At 45.4% G+C, this 20,597-nt stretch overlaps 1 protein-coding gene across 3 annotated transcripts in view; it reads right to left on the bottom strand.

Moving 5' to 3' along the window:
* The window catches only part of LOC147425607 (mechanosensitive ion channel protein 1, mitochondrial-like), a 188,151-nt gene that overhangs the window by 112,065 nt on the left and 55,489 nt on the right, over positions 1-20,597 (bottom strand). For 2 of the 3 annotated variants that reach the window (XM_086499757.1, XM_086499758.1), the window contains 3 exons: positions 7,943-8,224; positions 2,473-2,561; positions 2,267-2,389 (listed from right to left, as the gene is read on the bottom strand). In XM_086499757.1, the coding sequence (XP_086355883.1) occupies positions 2,267-2,389; positions 2,473-2,561; positions 7,943-8,224 (494 nt within the window). The remainder of the gene's footprint in view (positions 1-2,266; positions 2,390-2,472; positions 2,562-7,942; positions 8,225-20,597) is intronic. The other variant, XM_086499759.1, reaches the window with a different exon arrangement.

The following is a 20,597-nucleotide window of genomic DNA, read 5'->3' as shown; positions in this document are numbered from 1 at the left end:
TGGCAGGAGGAGGGCCTCACAGTCGAGTTCTTGGCAGCTTTTTGGCAGAGGCTGTGGGACTCCAGACAGCCGAGGCGAGTCACCTTGTTTCAGTGGCTGGTCGCACATAGAGCCACAGCAGTAGGGAGCTGGCTTGTGCATAGTGGTCTCTCGGCCACATGTATACCTTGTGACCATTTGGTGGAGAGTCAGCGTCACTGTCTTTGGGACTGTCCCTCGGCCCAGCAGGTGTGGCTACGAGTTCTTCGGCTGATGCCTGCTCTCTCCACAGCTCGCCAGTACACTTGGGGGGCAGCGGCTTGGTCCACCCTCACGGGCCCAGCACTTCAGTTTGAGCTATCTTCCACCAGCAGGATGATAGTGATACAGGGGGGGCGACCTACACTCCAGCCTGCTACAGAGCTTACTCCACCGGTGTGGTGCAGTGAGAGAGAGGAGTGTTGGAAGCTCATCAGTGGCCTGACACTTTGGTTCATCTGGCGGGCCCGCTGTTTCCGCATCTTTGAGGCTCGCCCTGTGCCACCAGCAGAGACTGTTCGTGACTTTTGGCTAGAGCTGATCCATACTCTCAGAGGACAGCTTGAGGGACTACAGGGCAGCTCCGACCGCATGCGGGAGCGCCGGGAGGCTTTCCTTCGACTCTGGCGCCCTGGGCCTTTCTACACCATAGTCCAGGGGGTGCTCAGATGGAACTACTGTCCACCTGTGTGGCTTTTCCCTCCTCCCATCTCTTGATTTAGCCCCATTGTATATATGTTGTTTTTTCATTGGGAGAGTCTCCCCATCATGCTTGTTGTAGCCCTCTCTTGCAGAGGTGGTTGTAGCCCTATGGGCAGTTTTCATTAACTAATAGAAGGATCTTTTTCTCGGAAAAAAAAAATTCGTCACTCCCAAGTCTCCTGTGTGGTGAAAGAACTCGAGAGCGTGAACTTGAAGCTAGTCCATCACGGAATCCAAGGTCCACTCAGTCTGATCCCTGCTACACAATGGGAAGGAGAAACCAACCACTCTGTCCAGGGCTTTTGCCCCTCTAGCTCCTAGAAAAAGTACGTGAACTCTAAAGTAAGCAGCCTGAAGGTCTGGAGAAGAGTCGCCAAGGAATCGTATGAAATTGTAAGCGAAGAAGTCCCACCGACGACGGATGTCGAAACTAGTCAGCCCATGAGGGACTGCTGCAAAAGGTGACATCTGCACTACAAAGGGCATCCGCGGAAAAGGTTGCTCCTCCTGCACCAGGCGGCTCGTGGAAAAAGCACTACCAAGAGGCCTCCTAGCTGTCAATGGAGGTCCATTCTCCAAGACGGTCCCAATCTCGGAACATATTCTGGAAAGTAGCGGGAGGTACTCTCTCCTCAAGCCTGGGAAGCATACTAAAATGGGTAGGTTTTCCTCCTCGACAAGAGCATCGGTAGCCGGATCAAAGCCATGGCGCCATTGTCGAAAATGAGCTCTTGCTGCTCGGATGGCCAAGGGGCTCAGCACAATGACCTTGGACGCCATCTCGGAAGTCTCAAACTCAATCTAATAGTAGCCGCGTCCAAGAAGATGAAAGGCGGGCCTGAAGGAGATCACACACCTCCCTTCTGCTAGGTCACATGCCGATGATCTTGCAGATAACAGAGGTGGCCTAAAGGCGCACCACCTCTGCCTCTAAGCTCGCTTGCTCTGTCAGCAGAGCAAGTCAGATGGTGGGTTCCGCGGAGTCGGGCAAGAAGGATTTAGTTGAGTCCCTCTATGGAGGAGCAGAATCCTCCATCTGTGTCTGCTACTGTGATGGCGAACAAAGGTGGATCGAGGGCATCAATGAGAGCAAGGTGGAGCGACAAGGCAGAGTGGATGCCTTTGGGAAACACCACCAAAGACGAGCTAAGGGGAGTAGCCCAGAGAGCGTTGGGGGACGCGGGCCCGGGGGGGGGGGGGGGGAAGCTGAGGCAAGCTTGGCTGGTTTAGGGCAGCGCAGGGCAGGGGGTAGCGATGGCGAGCGTGCCAGCAGCAGTAGTGAGCGGTCCCTAATATTATACACATCTTTGTACTCATCTCACTACCAAACGCCCATTTTGTTCTTATGGCTCTAACCAAATCAAACTTCAAGCTATTCCTGATGCCTGTGCAACTGCTTTGTCATCAAACAAGCCTGACAGCATGGGACTGTAGCAGATCTTATGCAGACTCAGTAAGTAAAAAATGCATGGTAAAACATACTGTTCAAATTATAGAACATGGACGGACTGCTAATGTTAAATTTGCAGATAGAGGTGTAATTTACATGTGAGTTAGCTGCCAAAGTAAAAGTCCTGCCCTCAACGGGTCCTCCATTGCACTATAAGCTGTGCCTTTGTAATCAAAGTCTGGTGTTTTTTTCCCTTTGTAAAGTCTTGAATGATGGATCCTGTACCAAAAGAATGATATAGTAACAATGAAAATGATGAACAAAATCAAAGAATGAAGATTAGAAGAGTGGCTCTAACTTACCTACTCAGCCAGTGACAAAATCTTCCAACTCTAGCAAATATGAAAGAAAATATAACCAGTAGTAAGCACTCACGTACAAAAACTGTTGCCTGTTCAAATTGCAAGTCAAGTTACAGAGGCAAGAACCCAACAACCAATATGAAGCAGCCGTCAATGGTTGAACAATAGTTAATGCCAAAGATAAGGCAGACAAGATAGTTTATTACTCTCTACCCCTGCTACAGTTGACAGAAAGGTACATGAAGTCAATAGCTGAATGTAATGCATAAAAAAAGCATGCAAGCCAGTGCATAAACCTTTATCAGTTCCTTATACCTGTGAATCTAGGGAAAACCCGAAATACCCTGTTAAAAAGATCTCGAAGTTAAAGGCTTTAGTGGTCATTCACAAGACAATATGACCATCAGCTCCATACTGTATAGTAATGACTAAATACCACAACATCCCCACCAATGTCATCAGGCTCCAAAAAAAGGTGCAAAATAGGAGAGACACACACACACCTTTTTTTGGTAAATTAATTATCTATTGAGATATTAATGCAAGAAGAAATGAAATGAAATGATATATTAACGTCTTCAAAAGGCCAAAATGACCTTTGAGACCAATCCGTTACAAAGTGGTGAATCTGAGGGGGCATTAAACCAGAAACGGTGATAAAACACTTGCAGTAGGGCTACATGAAGATCTCCAATTCAGCAACAATCAAAAAGGGATTGTTGCAGCAAGTGACATAAGCATCGATAGAGATGAAAAGCACTAATGCCAAGTAAGCTCAATTGTGCTGCTCCCAAATAGACCAAAAGCGCAATATCTAACCCAATGTGAAAACGTGGAGTGAGTGTCTAGCACGAGGGAAAGCATCTGAAAATCCAAGAATACTTTCCAAAGTATTGCAAGGGAAGGTGGGCCCGAAATCGAAAAGAAAGGATATCCAAAAAATCTTGAGACGTGATGCAATGCCACAGAAGATGAGAAATTGTCTCCTTGTACCGCTTGCATCTCAAGTACTCTGCCAAACGAGTGAGGCTGAGTTAATGTCTTTCTCACAGCCAGTTCACCAACCATACATCTCCAAAGAAACAGCCGTTTCTTTTAATGGTAATTTATAAGATCAATGTACAAAGTTGCTGAATTAAAGATGCGGTTCAGCAATTATCCAAAATATTCTACAAATAAAACTAACTGAGGTCTATGCAATCCTTGAGTCAGTTGAGTGACAACGCTGTCAGATAAGGATTGATACAACAACCTTCAAAAGTAAGTGTAATGTTCAAAAGTGGAAGACTCGAAAATTGCAGCATTTTGTAATTTACCTAATATCCAGAGAAGCAAAATTCGAACCCAAGCGAAGAAGATCATATGAGGCTTCAACCACATAGTAAGTGATCCAAACATCCATAGCATTTTTCCAAAGACAGGAGATGGAAATCTGAGCCGGAGAGAAGATGAAACCCGATGAATCAATTGCTTCAAAAAAAAACAAAACCAGAGGATATGGAGAAGTCTCAACTGCTACTCGACAACAATGACAAGAAGCTAAAGCTATTCTTCGTTTTAAGAGTGATGAGCCCGAAGGAAGAATGCCAAGGAGACATCTTCATAGGAAGACCCTTTCTTTTAATGGCATCTTGTTGTTCCATATTTCTGAGAGCCTTCTTTTCCTTATGGTGACAGAATCTGTACGATGCCAAAAAGAATTTGCATGTGCTTCAAGCCAAGGCTCGGGTTGCAACAATTAATACATGCATTTGGCTGTCATATCATACAGAGGATACTTTTTATCCCAATACGGGATGCACCAACCTCTCAATCTTTTTTCTGTTTGCAATGGAGGACCTGGTTGAAAAGGTTATAGCATTTGCTGAATTCTATACTGTAGGGACCGATGATAATGCCCCAGTCCATGGGTCCTTTGGGCAAGAGGGAACGACATCACATTACCCTTATAATCCACTCTAGATATACCTCTGGCAGCAAGAAACTGTTTAGGAGGCTCTACCATAGCTACGAGCAAGTCAAATACCTTGCCCCAATGTATATTTTCATCTCTAAGAGAATTACCGTCTGGTTCTTCTCTGCCACTCCATCTAGATGGAACTAAAGCTTCCTTTCAATTTGTACTAGTCCAGTAGTAGAAGAGCAAGCTAGGACTGAACCATGAAAATGATCCAAAATCCAGCCCTTACTGTGAATATCCAATCTCCAAATGCATTGGTGCGAGGATTTATTCCCAAAGCCACTACATTTTAGTCCAAGGTTGCTGACCTTTCATAAAACCTTGAAGAATAGAGATTTGGCAAGCCAAAGCATGTTTACGAATGTTCAGCACATTGAGGCCACCATGCGATTCTAGTGAGCAAACCTTGTTCATGGCAAGCAACCAAATCCCTTTCTTTATGGCGCTTGTTTTTCCATAAGAACTCCATGGCAAGAGGCATAAAACTTTGAATATCAGATTTGGTCCAGATGATCAAAGGTAGAAAAAAATGGTAGATTGCACAATTTTGAGTCGAACATGCAAGAGCAAGGTGGAGAGCTTCCAATAATCATACTTCACCCTCAACTTGTTCAATACCCATCGTCTCATATGTTTAAGCATAATATTCCAGCCGATAGGGTATCCCATATGCCTTGAAATAGTGTTAGAATCTAGGATTTGTCCTAGTCAAAGTATAGAATGCCATTGCTTTTCATTCAAACCAAGAAGCTTGCTACCAATGCAAACATTTCTAAGGCTTGCATAATATATTTGAGATCATTTTGATCATCTCGAGGAAGGAAAAAAGAATCATCTGCATATGCTTGCACCACAAAGTAGATCCTTCATTGAGTTACAATCCATGAAGTTGACTTGTGGTTGTTAGATGGTCAAGTTAACATAGCAAGGGGGGAGTTGAAATAGCATAAAGCATTGAACGAGGGACATCCTTGCCAAACTGATTTCCCAAAGACCATGAACGAATGAGGTAAAAAAAAACCCCAAAATACATGCAACATCAATATCTTCAGATAATTAATAAATGGCATTTTGCAACTTAGGCCATAGTCTGAGCTCTGCCATAGTGTGGGAGATAAAATCCCAAAGCACAGAATCAGAATCTTTGTCTACATCAATTTGCCACAAGAAAATATCTTGATTTGTATTTTTGGCATATTCTATACCAAAAAATACATTGGCCACTTATCATTGATCTACCGATGAGGAATAAAACCATACTGAGCTTGATGCAGCCTGAATGAAGAACAGGTGTCAAGCGTAGGGCAAGAAATTTGGTGACTAACTTATAAGCTACCAGCATAAGAGTAATCTGTCAGTGACTCACATAGCTTCTATAACTTGATGATGCCCTCTTCCCAAGACTCAGGTAACTACCCATCATCTCGTGCTTGATTTATTGATGGATAATAGAATATCTTCAACTCTTCCCAAAATGCAAGGAAAAATTCCACAGTTAAGCCATCCCATCCTGGAGGATTCCATCGACTCAGTTTATAAATGCAATTCCTCCTCTGTGATAGGTCTTTCCAGAGAATGAGCATCAAAAGGATCAATTATGGGATGCACAAGGCTTAACAATTTATTCCAAGCATCAATCATTTCACATGTGGGTGCATTTGGTGTAGAAAGAGAAGCAAAGTGATCAATGCATAGTTGCTCCAATTCAAGTTTGGAGGCCATCCAATTGCCGTCAGCAGGCTTCTTAGCATGTTTAATGCAATCTTGATGTCAGAAGTGATGTAAAATCTTGAGAAAACCTTTAAATGAACAACCCTTAAGGCTTATCCCCCTTAGGCTTACAACGACCCCAATGTTTTCATTTACGAAGCTTGCAAGAATTATTATCAGCTGACAATCATGAGCGTCAGCCATTGAGTCCAACTCAACAGAATTCAATCGCCTACATTCAGTAGCTCACCCAATACCTGCTTGGCATGTTGTACTTGCTGATGATTAGTCCCCATGTAATAGTTACCATATTCACATATCACATGTTGGATACCCATGACAAAATGATACCAAGCACAATCTACATCATCTAATACGTGCAAATGAAGACCGTCAATAACATGACACTTGCTGCTGAAATATGTCATGAGTAAGAGAGATATTATTGATGAGTACTGACCGCTTGCGCACTAGAGATTCATCGCATGTACTCATGCCAACCAAGCCACACTGGAACATGACCTAATAAAATAGTATCACAGTCCATCCACATTTTACAAGAAAAAGCATCATGCTGCATAGCATGCAACAAGTACCATCTATTCGAGCGTGCCCAATACTGGTTGTGAGCATTATGATGATATGTATAGTTAAGTAACCAAGACCATTTGTGACCATACTTCAGCCCTGTGAGGAACACTCTTGATCATTCGTTGTATACTTTTGGAATTTTTGGGGGTGATCGGCTTTTGTACATTTTATCTTGAGGTTGTACCCTTGAGATGTTTATGTTAATAAAAGATTTTCTTTTGTATGGAGATGTTTATTTGATAAAAGATTTTCTTTTGTATGGAGAATGCCTATGTCAGAACTTCTTCGCAGGTGACAACAGTTGTCTATCCTCCCACGTGTCAGTCTCCTTGTTGTTGTAAGAGAGCTTAGAAGAGATCTCACATCTTGTGTCATAAAGAGAGAGACTACCTCATTGCTCAAGCAAGCTTGTCGTCACAAACCCTTGTTCTGTGGAAGTTGTCAGAAGTTTCACTTAAAAGGGAGGTTTTGATATCAAGCTCACATTGTGAAGCTTTATGCAAGGCCCCCACTTCATGTAAGCAAAACCCTTTACAGTAGGTAAAAATCCCTTTGATTGAAATAAATCTCTCCTAGTCATTCAAGCCCAAAATCTTCTCCTAACTCTTGTCTCTAGAAACACTTATTTACATCAATGAAGATAGTAGTGTCTTGTTGCATAAAGTCCTCTTTGTTTGCAGTCCTTTTCAATTAGTCTCTACCATTTTCCCATGACATAGCTCAAGTCCTTTTCAATCAGTCTCTACCATTTTCCCATGACATAGCTCAAGACCATCAAAGCATCACCTCTCTCCTTTCCAATTGGTATTTACACATGAATGGTCCATAGAAAATCATGACATGAGGGATAAGTTCTTTGCTTTTCTCTCATGGTGGGACCTTTGGCATAGTTTCCTTTTAGGTGATGCCTTTGTTTTCTACACCAGTCAGGAATGCAAGGTGACAGTGCCTAAAGTCATGGTCTATTGCTTTGGCAGATTTTATCTCTGTTTGAATGTCATGTTTTTTGTTGAAAAACAAGCCCTCCCAAGGGTTGCACACTCTTTTTATCATGGTAGCTATGCTTCCCTCAAACTTCATAGGTGATGAGACCTATGGGTTTCTTTGTGCATGTGGCCTTCCCTTCAAGCCATCTTTGATTCAATAACAACTCACCAATTATAAAAGGTGGAGGGAGGAAAACTTGCAGCAGTTAGAACAGATTCTTACTGCTCTTTCGGCTGAATGAATTCTGCTATGTAATCCACTGGGAATCCAGTCAAGAAGGTCAAAGTTCTCAGGCAGATGAGGACGAGCTGTCTGGGCAAGTTTCTTTGAAATCCAGTCACTCAGATCATCCAGAAAATGCTCACCACTCTCTAACAGATCATGCGATAAGTTGCCATTGTTCTTGTTTGAATGTGCTCTGATGAAGAAAGAAGCTGTGTGGACACTCCTCTTCATCCCATTCTCTGGGAGTCGTAGCTTGTGTCCCAAGAAATTAGAAACTAGCTGAACAAAATAAGTCTCAATCAATGAGATTCTTGTAACATGAGTTGGACAATAAACCAAGAAAATAAAAGAGCAAGCGCATAACTAAAGAGTTACGCAGCTAAATTCAAAAAAGCAAAGATAAACTATGTCGACTTCAAGCAACACAGAACACAACATTTTTGCACCCTGTGGACTAAATATTGCATTGCGAAGCAAAGTTAAGAAAGACATGTATGAAATTCAACCAACAATGCAAAAAAACTTGGCATTGAAAGTAAAATGCTATTAAAAATGAAGTGCAAGTTTACAGTCACACACAACAAGAAGCAAGAAATTAACTTTGTGCAGCAGAGCCCCAACTATAACAGGTCCTTGCGGTTTCACTTCATGCACTTGTTAAACCAAATAATTGTGGAGGGGAATAGGCAGTTTGTTGAATAGTAAACATGTTGCCCCCATGATACCAAAGAGAAATTCAGCACATTACCAAACAGAAATCAGTCGGGATTTCCTTGCCAGGTGTAGCCTTGGGTTTTGGCTCTTCCTTGGCCACATAGGCTCCTGCAGGCTGGGAATATTTTTCCCCAGCCCTACCAGATTTTTCCATAGAGCCCTATGGGTCTCCACTGTTTTCTCCATATTTCCCCTCTTTTCCAAGTCGTGGGAGCTAAGAAGTGGGTCGGGAAGCTTGGGTCTGGCCTTGTAAAGGGAGCTAGGAGAATCTCTCTCCAATGTATAGCAGATTAGCCCATCAGGGGGCACCCTCATAGGACAGCATTTCTCTAGCATTTCAGATGTTACAGCATGATCATCAAGCCTCAGGGGCAGCCTTTCATATGCTTGGGGATCATATAATTGCAGAGTTTCTCGTCTGAGATGCAGGCTAAGGAGTGGAGAGATCCAGAGGACAATCTCCTTCTGTGTCAACCTTGAGTCACGCTTCTTCCCCTCCAGATCTATTCCCTTGCCATGAGGAGATGCACTAGATCTATGCTCTCGGAGCATGATAGCGCTGGTACCCATATGGAGGCCGAGTCAGTGGTCTCGTGTCCAGGAGTAGATGGCAGTAGCAGTAGTTGTTGTGCTCTATCCATAGAGGGCATGTCAACAAACCACCCTCAATCACTTGTATATGCAGCTTTGTATCTACTATCAACATGGAGAGCATTTCCCAGATCTCTCTCTCTCTCTCTCTCTCTCTCTCTCTCTCTCTCTCTCTCTCTCTTGTGAGAGGGAACACTCCATGGTCAAGGTCGCTTGTGTGGCCCTCTGTGAAGCTATAAAACATCAAGGTCGCCTCAAGGACATAAACAATGTGGAAAAAGAGGTCACAAGCCTCACATCAATGATGGGGGTGGAGAAGCCTTCACACACAAAGGCATGGAGAGTGGGCAAGAAGAGTGAGGGCCCCGGAGAATCTTCAAAGGAAAGAGCTCTCATACTACGCTTCCCTTCATTGGAAGAGAAGAAGGAATTCTTGAGGAAGAGACCTACTCTCAAGAAGACAGGTATTTTCTTAGGCGATGACCTCACTCTCTCACAACTTGCGCATATGAGAGAAGTAATGCCCGAGATTCAAGCGGCAAGGGAGAAGGGGAAGATGGCCTTTTACAGAGATGGTCGGGTGGTGATTGTAGAGCGGCGCTCTACATGACGGTGCGAGACCTATGGGACCACATTGAGGATGGCGACTTGGAATTGTAATGGGTCTATGAGGTTGGATGTTGGTGCCTTTGAGGACAGTTTCAGAGACAAGGACATTGTTTTCTTTTCAGAGACTCACCAGGCCCCTGGCCAACTGTTGCCACATGTGGTGGGATACAAATGGGAGACAGCCCACAGAACAGTCACGAGATCTGAGCATGGGAGTAGAGGTTCAGGAGGAGTAGCGGTGTTGTTTAGGGAGGAGCTACAGCCACTACTACATATTGTACGGAGAGATGATCAGGCTAGATACATGTGGGTGAGGCTGAGAGCTGACACAGGTCGATTTCTATATATTGCTATATGTTACTTCCCCCCAGTACGTCAGTATATGCTGTATCCAGAGGGCAGTCGCCTTTCTCAATTCTAGATGATGATATATGGGAGTTTTCTAGGGATGGTGATATCATCCTCCTAGGAGACTTCAATGCTCGAACGGGCAACTGTCAGACAGTCTTCTACGACACCTCAGATGAGATGCTTAGAGAGTTGGATGTGGGTGAGCTGGGGTTTGACAGATGCTCACATGACAGAGAGCAGACTGAGTATGGGAGATACCTCACGGAGATGACGACTACACATGGGCTAGCCATACTTAATGGCTTACAGCGGTTTCCTGGAGCAGCAGGCTTCACATGCTTTCCACACAGACATGGGGCCAGTACAGTGGACTATGTTATGACACAGCCGAGCTTTATTCCTTGTATTCAGGATTTCACAGTGGGAGCCAGACCAGTGGGCGTAGCAGTGGATCATGCTCTCTTGACACTGTCCGTATCTTTTCAGTTTAGTACAGCCCAGAAATCACGAGGCAGGTCACACACCCGTTATACATTTACACCAGAGACTGACTCGGTTTATACAGAGGCGATCTGGGATCGTCTATGCACAGTTGCTCCAGGCCTCTCAGTAGAGGAGTGCACTACTTTATTGACTGAGACACTACATGATGCAGCATCAGAGGCATACCCACACACTCAACCGGATCGGAGGCAACATTCTGGGAGCATGCCCCAGAATAGTTGGTATGATGAGGAGTGCAGAGAGATGAGAGCCCAGCTTCAGAGGGATCTTCATTTAGGAGTCATCACCTACAGACAGTCGCGGATTGCTTTCCGGCGCCTTGTGCGAAAGAAGAAACGAGCTTACCTGGCCCAGATGGAGCGAGACTTGTATCAGTTGTTCTTGAGTAGAGACTCAGGCGAGGCATGGCGACTCTTCCATGAGCACTCCCCTCCCCCAGTGATTACTTCTCCTGATGTGTGGGGCCAGTATGCGACATCGTTATATACGGTTCCTGGGCAGGATCCCCTTCCAGATCCTACAGAGCCATGTCCACCTACGAGCACCTTCTTTACCACTGAGATGGTAAAGAGAGCCATTGACAGGATGAGGACCAGGAGGGCTTACGATCATGACGGTCTAGTAGCGGAGCACTTTATACATGCTAGGGATATGCTGATGGAGGTTCTTGCAGTGTTGTTCAATCGTGCCATGTGTGAGGGATTACCTGAGACTTGGAGGTTGTCTACTATTGTGCCTATATTCAAGGCAGGTGATCCTACAGAGCCTGGAAATTACCGCACTATTATGGTTGGACACACACTGGCACGATTGTATGCATCCATTTTTGAGCAGCAGTTGAGTAACTGGGCAGAGGGTGAGGGTGTACGGGCAAACGGACAGGCAGGTTTCAGGAGGGGTTTCTCCACTCTTGACCATATTCTGACACTCAGAGCTATCATTGAGGAGGGCAGGTCACATGGGAGACGGATTTATTGTAGCTTTGTGGATTTCCGCAAAGCATTTGACATGGTACCGAGAGCTCGACTGATGCGCAGACTGCAGGAGATGGGGGTGCCCACAGTGTTGATTTGGGGGATTATGGCTTTATACAGATCAGTGATGGGACATGTACGCACCCCAGAGGGGATATCTGACTTAGTTCACTCCACTATCGGGGTGAAACAGGGTTGCCCATTGTCTCCTACTCTATTTGGTATGTATGTTGATGAGGTGTCTGATTACATTGACAGAGAGGGTGATAGAGGTGCCCAGCTGGCAGGGACGTGGATCCCATTGTTGTTATATGCTGATGATATTGTCTTGATCTCTGACTCACCAGAGGGTATGCAGCGACAGTTGGATGCATTACACAGTTTTGCAGAGGATAGTGGATTGTCTGTAAACCTTGGTAAAACCAAGGTCATGGTGTTTAACACCACACCGCAGTGGATCAGGAGATCGGCACCGACCTTCACGTATGGTCAAGAGATTGTGGAGTATACAGATGCATACACTTACCTTGGGATAGTCTTCACTGGGCCGAGGTTTTCTTTGGGGAGAGCAGCAAAGACTAGACTGACCAGAGCTTATGCGGCCTTGGGAGGCTTGGAGAGGATGTGTTCGCAGGTTCAGTTCCAGGAACCTCGGACAAAGTTATGGCTCTTTGATACTTTAGTAGCCTCAGCTATGATGTATGGGGTACAGGTATGGGGACCTTCTGTAGGCCAGGATGGTTGGAGACGTATGGAGAAGCCCTTGGTATCTATGATCTCCCGATTGATTAGAGCCAAGGCCTCCGTACCTCACGCGATCATTCGAGCAGAGCTAGCTGCCCCCCCCATGGAGATTGAGGCGCTTACCAGATCAGTGTCCTTTGTGCACAGCCTATGGGATACTACTAGAGACAGATATGCTAGATTGGCCCTTGAGTCTTCCAGACAGTTAGCTCTACAGGGGGACACTTCATGCTGGTATGCACAGATGACTTCATGGTTTCAGACGCATGGCTTCACCATGGACAGGTTGCCCCCTTTCCAGTATTCTCTTCAGGCACCCTCGCTGTCTCTTACACGGGTGGAGATCACTAGACTCATTCGTCAGGACCTGATCCAGCTCGACACCAGGAGGACATGGATAGAGCCGCCTCAGGAGTTGAGCACGAAGATGGCTTTCTATAGAGAGCATCTTCTCCACCTCACAGGAGATGGGTTTGTGATTCGACCCAGCTACATGGACACACATATGTCTCATGGTTTGCGTTGTGCCATTGGTCAGATACGCACATCCTCACATCAGCTCGAGATTGAGACTGGTAGATTCAGAGGGATACCAGCAGACAGCAGGATATGCCGATTATGCCAGAGAGAGCCAGAGACAGAGTTGCACTACATATGTCATTGCACAGTGTTCTATGAGATACGGGGGCGTTTCCACTGCTTATTCAGAGAGGGTTTTGGTCCTCTATCTAGGGTCATGAGTTATGAGGATCAGAGATGTCTTGGACTATATCTACTTGAGTTACACAGGTATAGAGACACTTTACTGGGGAGAGCTAGAGAGAGGCAGTCCCAGAGACACATTACAGATTTCTTTTCACTAGATATGGGACAGCCAGAGGAGCAGCCACCACTGCAGAGCTCGTCCCACACTCATTCGACCACTACTGGCACTCTCATCGACCGAGCATTGGAGCTACAGAGATACAGACGACCGCGACTGAGGAGAGGAGCTACACAGCATCGACGGAGACTACAACAGAAGATTCGAGCCATACTCTCTCGACATCCAGAGTGCAGATGAGGATGGATTCTCACCATTTCTTCCATCTTTGTTTCACACACTGTTACATCCAGTTTACCGGGTACCTATTGTATCAGCTGCTACACCCACGTAGTTTTAGATTGTAGTAGTAGTAGTAGTATTTTGTTCCACTTCTAGTTCTTTTCTAGTTCTTTTGTACCTAGACATGGTATTAGATTCACTATTTTGTAACTGATTGGTCTCATAGGTCATTTTGGCCTTTTGAAGACGTTAATATAACATTTCATTTCATTTCATTTTCTCTCTCTCTCTCTCTCTCTCTCTCTCTCTCTCTCTCTCTCTCTCTCTCTCTCTCTCTCTCTCTCTCTCTCTCTGTGTGTGTGCAGGCAGCGCACGCGGTTTGGGGAGGGAGCAGTACAGCAGGATGTCCACGCAGGCAGCCCCATGGCGAGGAGCTGTTGCGGCCCCATCGCGAGGACTCTCGCTCTGTCTCTCTCTCAGTGAGGCAGTGAGGCAGCGGGCTCACGCAGGAGACGCGGTACTCCGTGATTCCCTACGCGTAGAATCTTCTCGGCACCTCTCCTTTACCTACGCGTAGAAGGTCCTCGGCAGCCCTCCTTTACCTACGCGTAGAAGGTCTTACATTTTCTACGTTAAAGTTTAAAGGTTTTCTGAGCCTTGAAATAAACTCTTAAAGTTCAAAGGCTTTTAAGCTTTAAAATACACTTTTAAAGTTTGCCTTATTCTCGGTCCCTTACCTTAGTACCCTACCCCACATTTGCGGGGCGGGTTCGATGGATCCGCTTACCGAAGAGGAAGGGCCGGGTGTAGATAGCTACACCACCCCAAAAAAAAATAACAGCCACATTTAAGCGGAGAAACAGAGATACTGTACTATCACCAGGATCATTACAAGTGGGAAAAACGTCCAAGGTACGTGATGAACTAATGATGGAGAAGGTCCAGATGATGCTCAAATCAGAGCTAAACTACATGAGAGATGACATCAAGAAGGAAATGCACGCGAGCGCGGAGATCTAAAGGAACTCCATGTATGGAGACATGATGAGAGAACTAAGGGGAGAGACCCGGGGGATACAAAATGAGGAGATTCAGATCTTGAAAACAGAATTACGAAACCTAATCAAGGCCGAAGTAAATGTAACAGAATGCGTTATGCAAAAGAAACTCGATGAGACAGTAGCAAGTTTCGAAGCATGGAGAACAAATATGGAAAAGCACATGAGGGAAAAAGATGCAATAATCGAGGAGCTAAAAGGAGAACTTGCGGCCTGCAAATCTACAACTAAGGAGAAGGGAGACGACCAACCTTCGGTGCTCAAGGAGCTTGAGGACATGAAGGATCAAATGAAAGCTCTACGGGAAGGAGATGAACAGAAATCGAAAACGGCATCTTCATGGGCGGAACGTCTCTTTAAGACACAAGAAAAGGTTGATGAAGCAGAGAAATGGATTGAGGATGCGAAGAAAGGGAAGACCCAGATGCCCGAGACCACACCTACCTCCACCATTATTAATATGACAATTGAGGAAGAGCAGAAAAGGAAGACTCGGGCTCTGCATGTGCAGGTAACAGGAGTCAAAGACAAAGAGAATGTAGATGAAGAAGTGAAGGAACTACTACAACGCATGGGCATCACAGAGCCCACTCACACGAGTGCATGGAGAGTGGGCAAGAAAGGAATCGATGAGAAGGGAAACGTAAAGGATAGGGCACTTATTCTCCTCTTCCCGAATATAGAAATAAGGAAAGAATTTCTAAAGAAGAGGCCAACACTTCAGAAAACCGGTATTTTCCTGGGAGATGACCTTACATTGGCACAAGTGGCACACATGCAAGAGTTGATGCCAGAGATCAAGGCTGCACGAGAAAAGGGGAAAATCGCCTTTTATAGAGGAGGGAAGGTAGTGGTTTTGGAAAAGCGCTCAGCATGACGGTGCGAGACCTATAGACGACGCTACAGATAGCGGCGTGGAATTGTAATGGATCATATAGGCTAGATGTAGGTGCCTTTGAAGACAGCTTTAGGGATAGAGACAGTTTTCTACTCAGAGACACACCAGATACTCGGACAGCGTATGCCACATGTCAAGGGTTATTTATGGGAAACAGCTGGTCGACCAGACAAGAGATCTCTACAGGGTAGCCGGGGTTCAGAAGGAGTAGCAGTCTTATTTAAAGAGGAGCTGAAACCACTACTACAGATTATCAGGAAAGATGAGCAAGCAAGGTATATGTGGGTGAGAATGAGAGCCGAGACAGGTAGATTTCTATACATCGCTATATGCTACTTCCCTCCGAATACCTCAGTCTACTCCTCACCTAAAGGACAATCCCCTTTCTCCATATTGAATAATGACATATGGGAGTTCTCTAGAGATGGAGACATCGTTCTCTTAGGAGACTTTAATGCCAGAACGGCCAACTCTCAAGCAGTATTCTATGATACTTCTGAGGAAATGCTTGCAGAAGTGGATTTATCACAGAGGGGGCTTACTAGAAACTCACAGGATAAAGAACACACTGAATATGGGAGACATCTCATGGAGATGGCAACTATACATGGTTTGGCCATACTTAATGGTCTAGAGAATTTCCCGTTATCGGGGGGATTCACATGCTTCCCGCACAGGCATGGGGCCAGTACAGTGGATTATGTCATGACTTCACCAAGCTTTATTTCTAGTATCAAGGAATTTAACGTGGGACCCAGACCGGTTGGGATTGCAGTGGATCATGCTCTATTGACCTTATCAATCTCCTTCCAATACAATGCCTCTCAAGTACAAAGGAAGAAGACACACACAAGATATATTTTCACGCCAGAAACTGATTCAGTCTATGTGGAAAAGATCTATAATAGGATGTGGACAGCCGAGCCAGTATATACTGTAGAGGAGATTACTTCTCAATTAACAGAGATACTACATGGAGCAGCACAAGAGGCATACCCACATACTCAACCTGATCAGAAGAGAGGAGCTGGGAACATGCCTCAAAACAGCTGGTATGACGAGGAATGCAGAGAGACGAGAACCCAGGTCCAGAAAGAGCTTACACTTGGGATCATCACATATAAGCAGTCTCGGATTGCTCTTCGGCGTATAGTACGTCGCAAGAAAAGGGCATTTTTAGCCAAACTGGAGAAGGATTTATATCAGCTCTTCTTGAGTCAGGACTCACATGAGGCATGGCGCTTATTTCACGAGCACTCACCGCCTCCGACGATAACTTATCCTGAGATATGGGGTCAATATGTAACATTATTATATATGGTATCTGGACAGCCTCCATTACCAGATCCACTAGAGCCATGCCCTGCTACTAGTACTTTCTTTACTACGGAAATAATGGAAAAAGCCATTGATAAGATGAAGACAAGAAGAGCATATGATCATGAGGGTTTAGCAGCAGAACATCTGATCCATGCCAGAGATCTACTTTCAGAAGTCCTTGCTCGTCTGTTTAATCGGGTCATGTGTGAAGGATTCCCTGAATCTTGGAAATTATCTACTATCGTACCTATTTTCAAGTCAGAGGATCCTATGATACCCGGGAACTACCGTACCATTATGGTGGGTCACACTTTCACCCGACTGTACGCATCCATTCTTGAACAAAAATTGAGTAGATGGGCAAAGAATCAGGGCATAAGGGCAACAGGACAAGCTGGATTCAGAAGGGGTTATTCCACTTTAGATCACATTCTTACGCTCAGAGCCATTATTGAAGAAGGAAGAGCAAATGGGAGAAGAATGTATTGTTGGTTTGTGGATTTTCGGAAAGCTTTTGATACAGTACCAAGGGCCAGATTGATGCGCAGGATGCAAGAGTTTAGGGGTCCCCAAAGAGATTATTTGGGGGATCATGGCCTTATACGGATCAGTAACTGGTTATGTACGTACTCCAGAAGGGGATTCCGACATTGTTCAGTCCACCGTTGGAGTAAAGCAAGGATGCCCATTGTCCCCAACTTTATTTGGTATGTACATAGATGAGGTATCAGATTACATTGATAGCGAGGGTGACAGAGGTGCTCAACTTGCAGGGTCATGGATCCCTTTGTTGTTGTATGCAGATGATATTGTATTGATAGCAGAATCACCAGATGGAATGCAGAGGCAGTTAGATGCTTTACATAAATTCGCAAAGGACAGTGGACTGTCGGTAAACTTGGGTAAAACCAAAGTTATGGTGTTTAACACCACACCGCAGTGGGTTAGGAAATCGGCACCTACATTTGCATATGGCCAGGATACAGTAGAGTACACAGATGCATACACATACCTTGGTGTGGTATTTGCAGGACCGAAGTTTACTCTTAAGAAAGCAGCGGATGCTAGATTGTCCAGAGCCTTTGCGGCCCTGGGACGGTTGGAGAGGATGTGTTCACAAGTGCAGTTTCAGGAACCACGAACAAAACTTTGGCTCTTTGATACTGTGGTGGCTTCCGCTATGCTATATGGGGTCCAGATTTGGGGACCATCTGTGGATCAGGATAATTGGAAGTCAATGGAGAGACCTTTGGTATCTATGATTTCCCGAATGATTAGAGCCAAGGCCTCCGTACCACACGCGATTAGCCGAGCGGAACTAGCGGCCCCTCCAATAGAAATTGAAGCTCTTACCAGATCAGTGTCCTTTATACATGGTTTATGGGATACAAATAATTGCTGATATACTAGATTGGTCCTCGAATCCTCTCGACAATTAGCAATGAAAGGAGATACATCATGCTGGTATGCGCAACTGTCCTCGTGGTTTCATAGACACGGGTTCAGTATGGAAAGATTACCCCCCTTCCAATACTCTCTTGAGGCTCTATCACTGGCAATCACACGAACGGAGATTAATAAAATCATCCGCAAGGATCTTATACAGTTGGACACTAAGAGGACATGGGTAGACCCTACACAAGAATTGGGCACGAAGATGACCGACTACAAAGAAAACTTCCTACAGCTATCTGAAGATGGCTTTGTGATTCGCCCGAGCTACATGGATACCCACCTGTCTCATGGTTTGAGATGTTTTTGATACTTTGGTTACTTCAGCTATGCTTTATGGGGTACAGGTGTGGGGACCATCTGTGGATCATGACAAGTGGAGGAACATGGAGAGGCCCTTGGTATCTATGATCTCTCAGATGATTAGAGCCAAGTCCTCCGTACCACATGCGATTATTCGAGCGGAGCTAGCAGCCCCTCCTATAGAGATTGAGGCTATTACTAGATCAGTGTCCTTTTTGCACAGCCTATGGGATACACGTGGAGGCAGATACGCTAGATTGGCTCTGGAGTCTTCTAGACAGTTAGCGACGCAGGGAGACACATCATGTTGGTATGCGCAGATGACCTCTTGGTTTCAGAGGCATGGTTTCAGCCTAGATAGACTGCCTCCTTTTCAGTATTCCATGGATGCACCTTCACTACCAGTCACACGGACGGAGATCACTAGACTTATTCGTCATGATCTTATATAGTTGGACACCAGGAGGACATGGGTAGAGCCAATGCACGAGTTGGGCACGAAGATGGCTTTCTACAAGGAGCATCTTCTCCAACTCTCGGGAGATGGGTTTGTGATTCGTCCGAGCTACATGGACACTCATTTGTCTCATAGTTTGCGATGCGCTATAGGTCAGATCCGCACATCCTCGCACCATTTGGAGATTGAGACGGGCAGATTTAGAGGGATACCACCGGAGAGCAAGATATGTAAATTATGCGGTACAGAGCCAGAGACAGAGTTACATTACATATGCCACTGCACTGTGTATTATGAGATACGAGGGCGCTTCCATTGCTTATTCAGGGAGGGCTTTGGACCCCTAGATAGAGTCATGAAGTATGAGGATCAGAGATGCCTTGGCTTATATCTACTTGAGCTACAGTGGCATAGGGATAGTCTGTTGAGGAAACATGGGACACGACAGTCACAGAGACCCGATCACAAATTTCTTTGGATCGGGAAAGCCAGGAGAGCAGCCACCCGCGCAGAGTTGTGCCCGCGTGCATACCAAAGGCACCCTCATTGACAGGGCGATTGAGCTTGGGAGATCAAGGCGACCACGACCGAGACACAGGAGCACACTCCATAGACGGAGACTTCAGCAGAGGATCAGGGACATCCTAGCACGACATCCGGAGTGTCATTGAGAACTTACTCTACACTTCATTTTCACTGTCACTACTCACTTCTCATTTTTATTTTTTGCATTCAGTACCTTTGTACTTTTGTACTTTTGTATTCAGACATTGTACTAGTTTCACCGCTTTGTATCAGCTGGTCTCATAGGTCATTTTGGCCTTTTGAAGACGTTAATATATCATATCATCTCTCTCTCTCTCTCTCTCTCTCTCTCTCTCTCTCTCTCTCTCTCTCTCTCTCTCTCTCTCTCTCTTCTCTCTCTCTCTCTCTCTCTCTCTCTCTCTCTCTTTTCTCCCCCTCTTTTCTCCCTGTCTATCGCGTAAAAACACCCCTCCCCCCCCCCCCCCCCCCACCCCTCTCCTCAGCCCATCTATCGCTCCTTCTCTCTCTCTCTCTCTCTCTCTCTCTCTCTCTCTCTCTCTCTCTCTCTCTCTCTCTCTCTCTCTACCTACATTCAGTTCAGTTTTGTATCAATTTTGTTTCATTTGTCTTTCCGATAGACGGATGACATACACACCATGTACATTTGATTTGTCTCATAGGCCGATTTCGGCCTGACATAGACGTTAAAAATCTTTCTTTCTTTCTTTCTTTCTTTCTCTCTCTCTCTCTCTCTGATTCTTTGGGCCTCACCGGAATGGATCCACTGGAAGAAGACCCTGCACAGGACACAGAAGCCGCCAATGTCTCACCTGTTTGCAAGCCGCGAGCAAAGGCAACCTTCATGCTCACGAATAAGCGGATGGCGCAGATGGAGAGGGAAATGAAGGAATGGAAAACAGAGATGGAAGGATGGTGGAAGGAGAAGGCCAACCTCCTTCAGATGGTCTTCAATGAAGGCGCACAATGGAAGAAGGAGAAAGAGAGCCTTAACGCAGAAATACAGACACTCAAAGAAGAAGTATCAGCCCTCAAACAGGAGAACCCAAACGCCGAGATACGGGTACTCAAAAAAGAAGTATCAGCCCT

This window comes from Adiantum capillus-veneris, chromosome 25, assembly GCF_014529385.1.
Source record: "Adiantum capillus-veneris isolate H3 chromosome 25, ASM1452938v2, whole genome shotgun sequence".
Taxonomy (NCBI): Eukaryota; Viridiplantae; Streptophyta; class Polypodiopsida; order Polypodiales; family Pteridaceae; genus Adiantum; species Adiantum capillus-veneris.
This window is presented reverse-complemented; position numbering and strand designations above follow the sequence as displayed.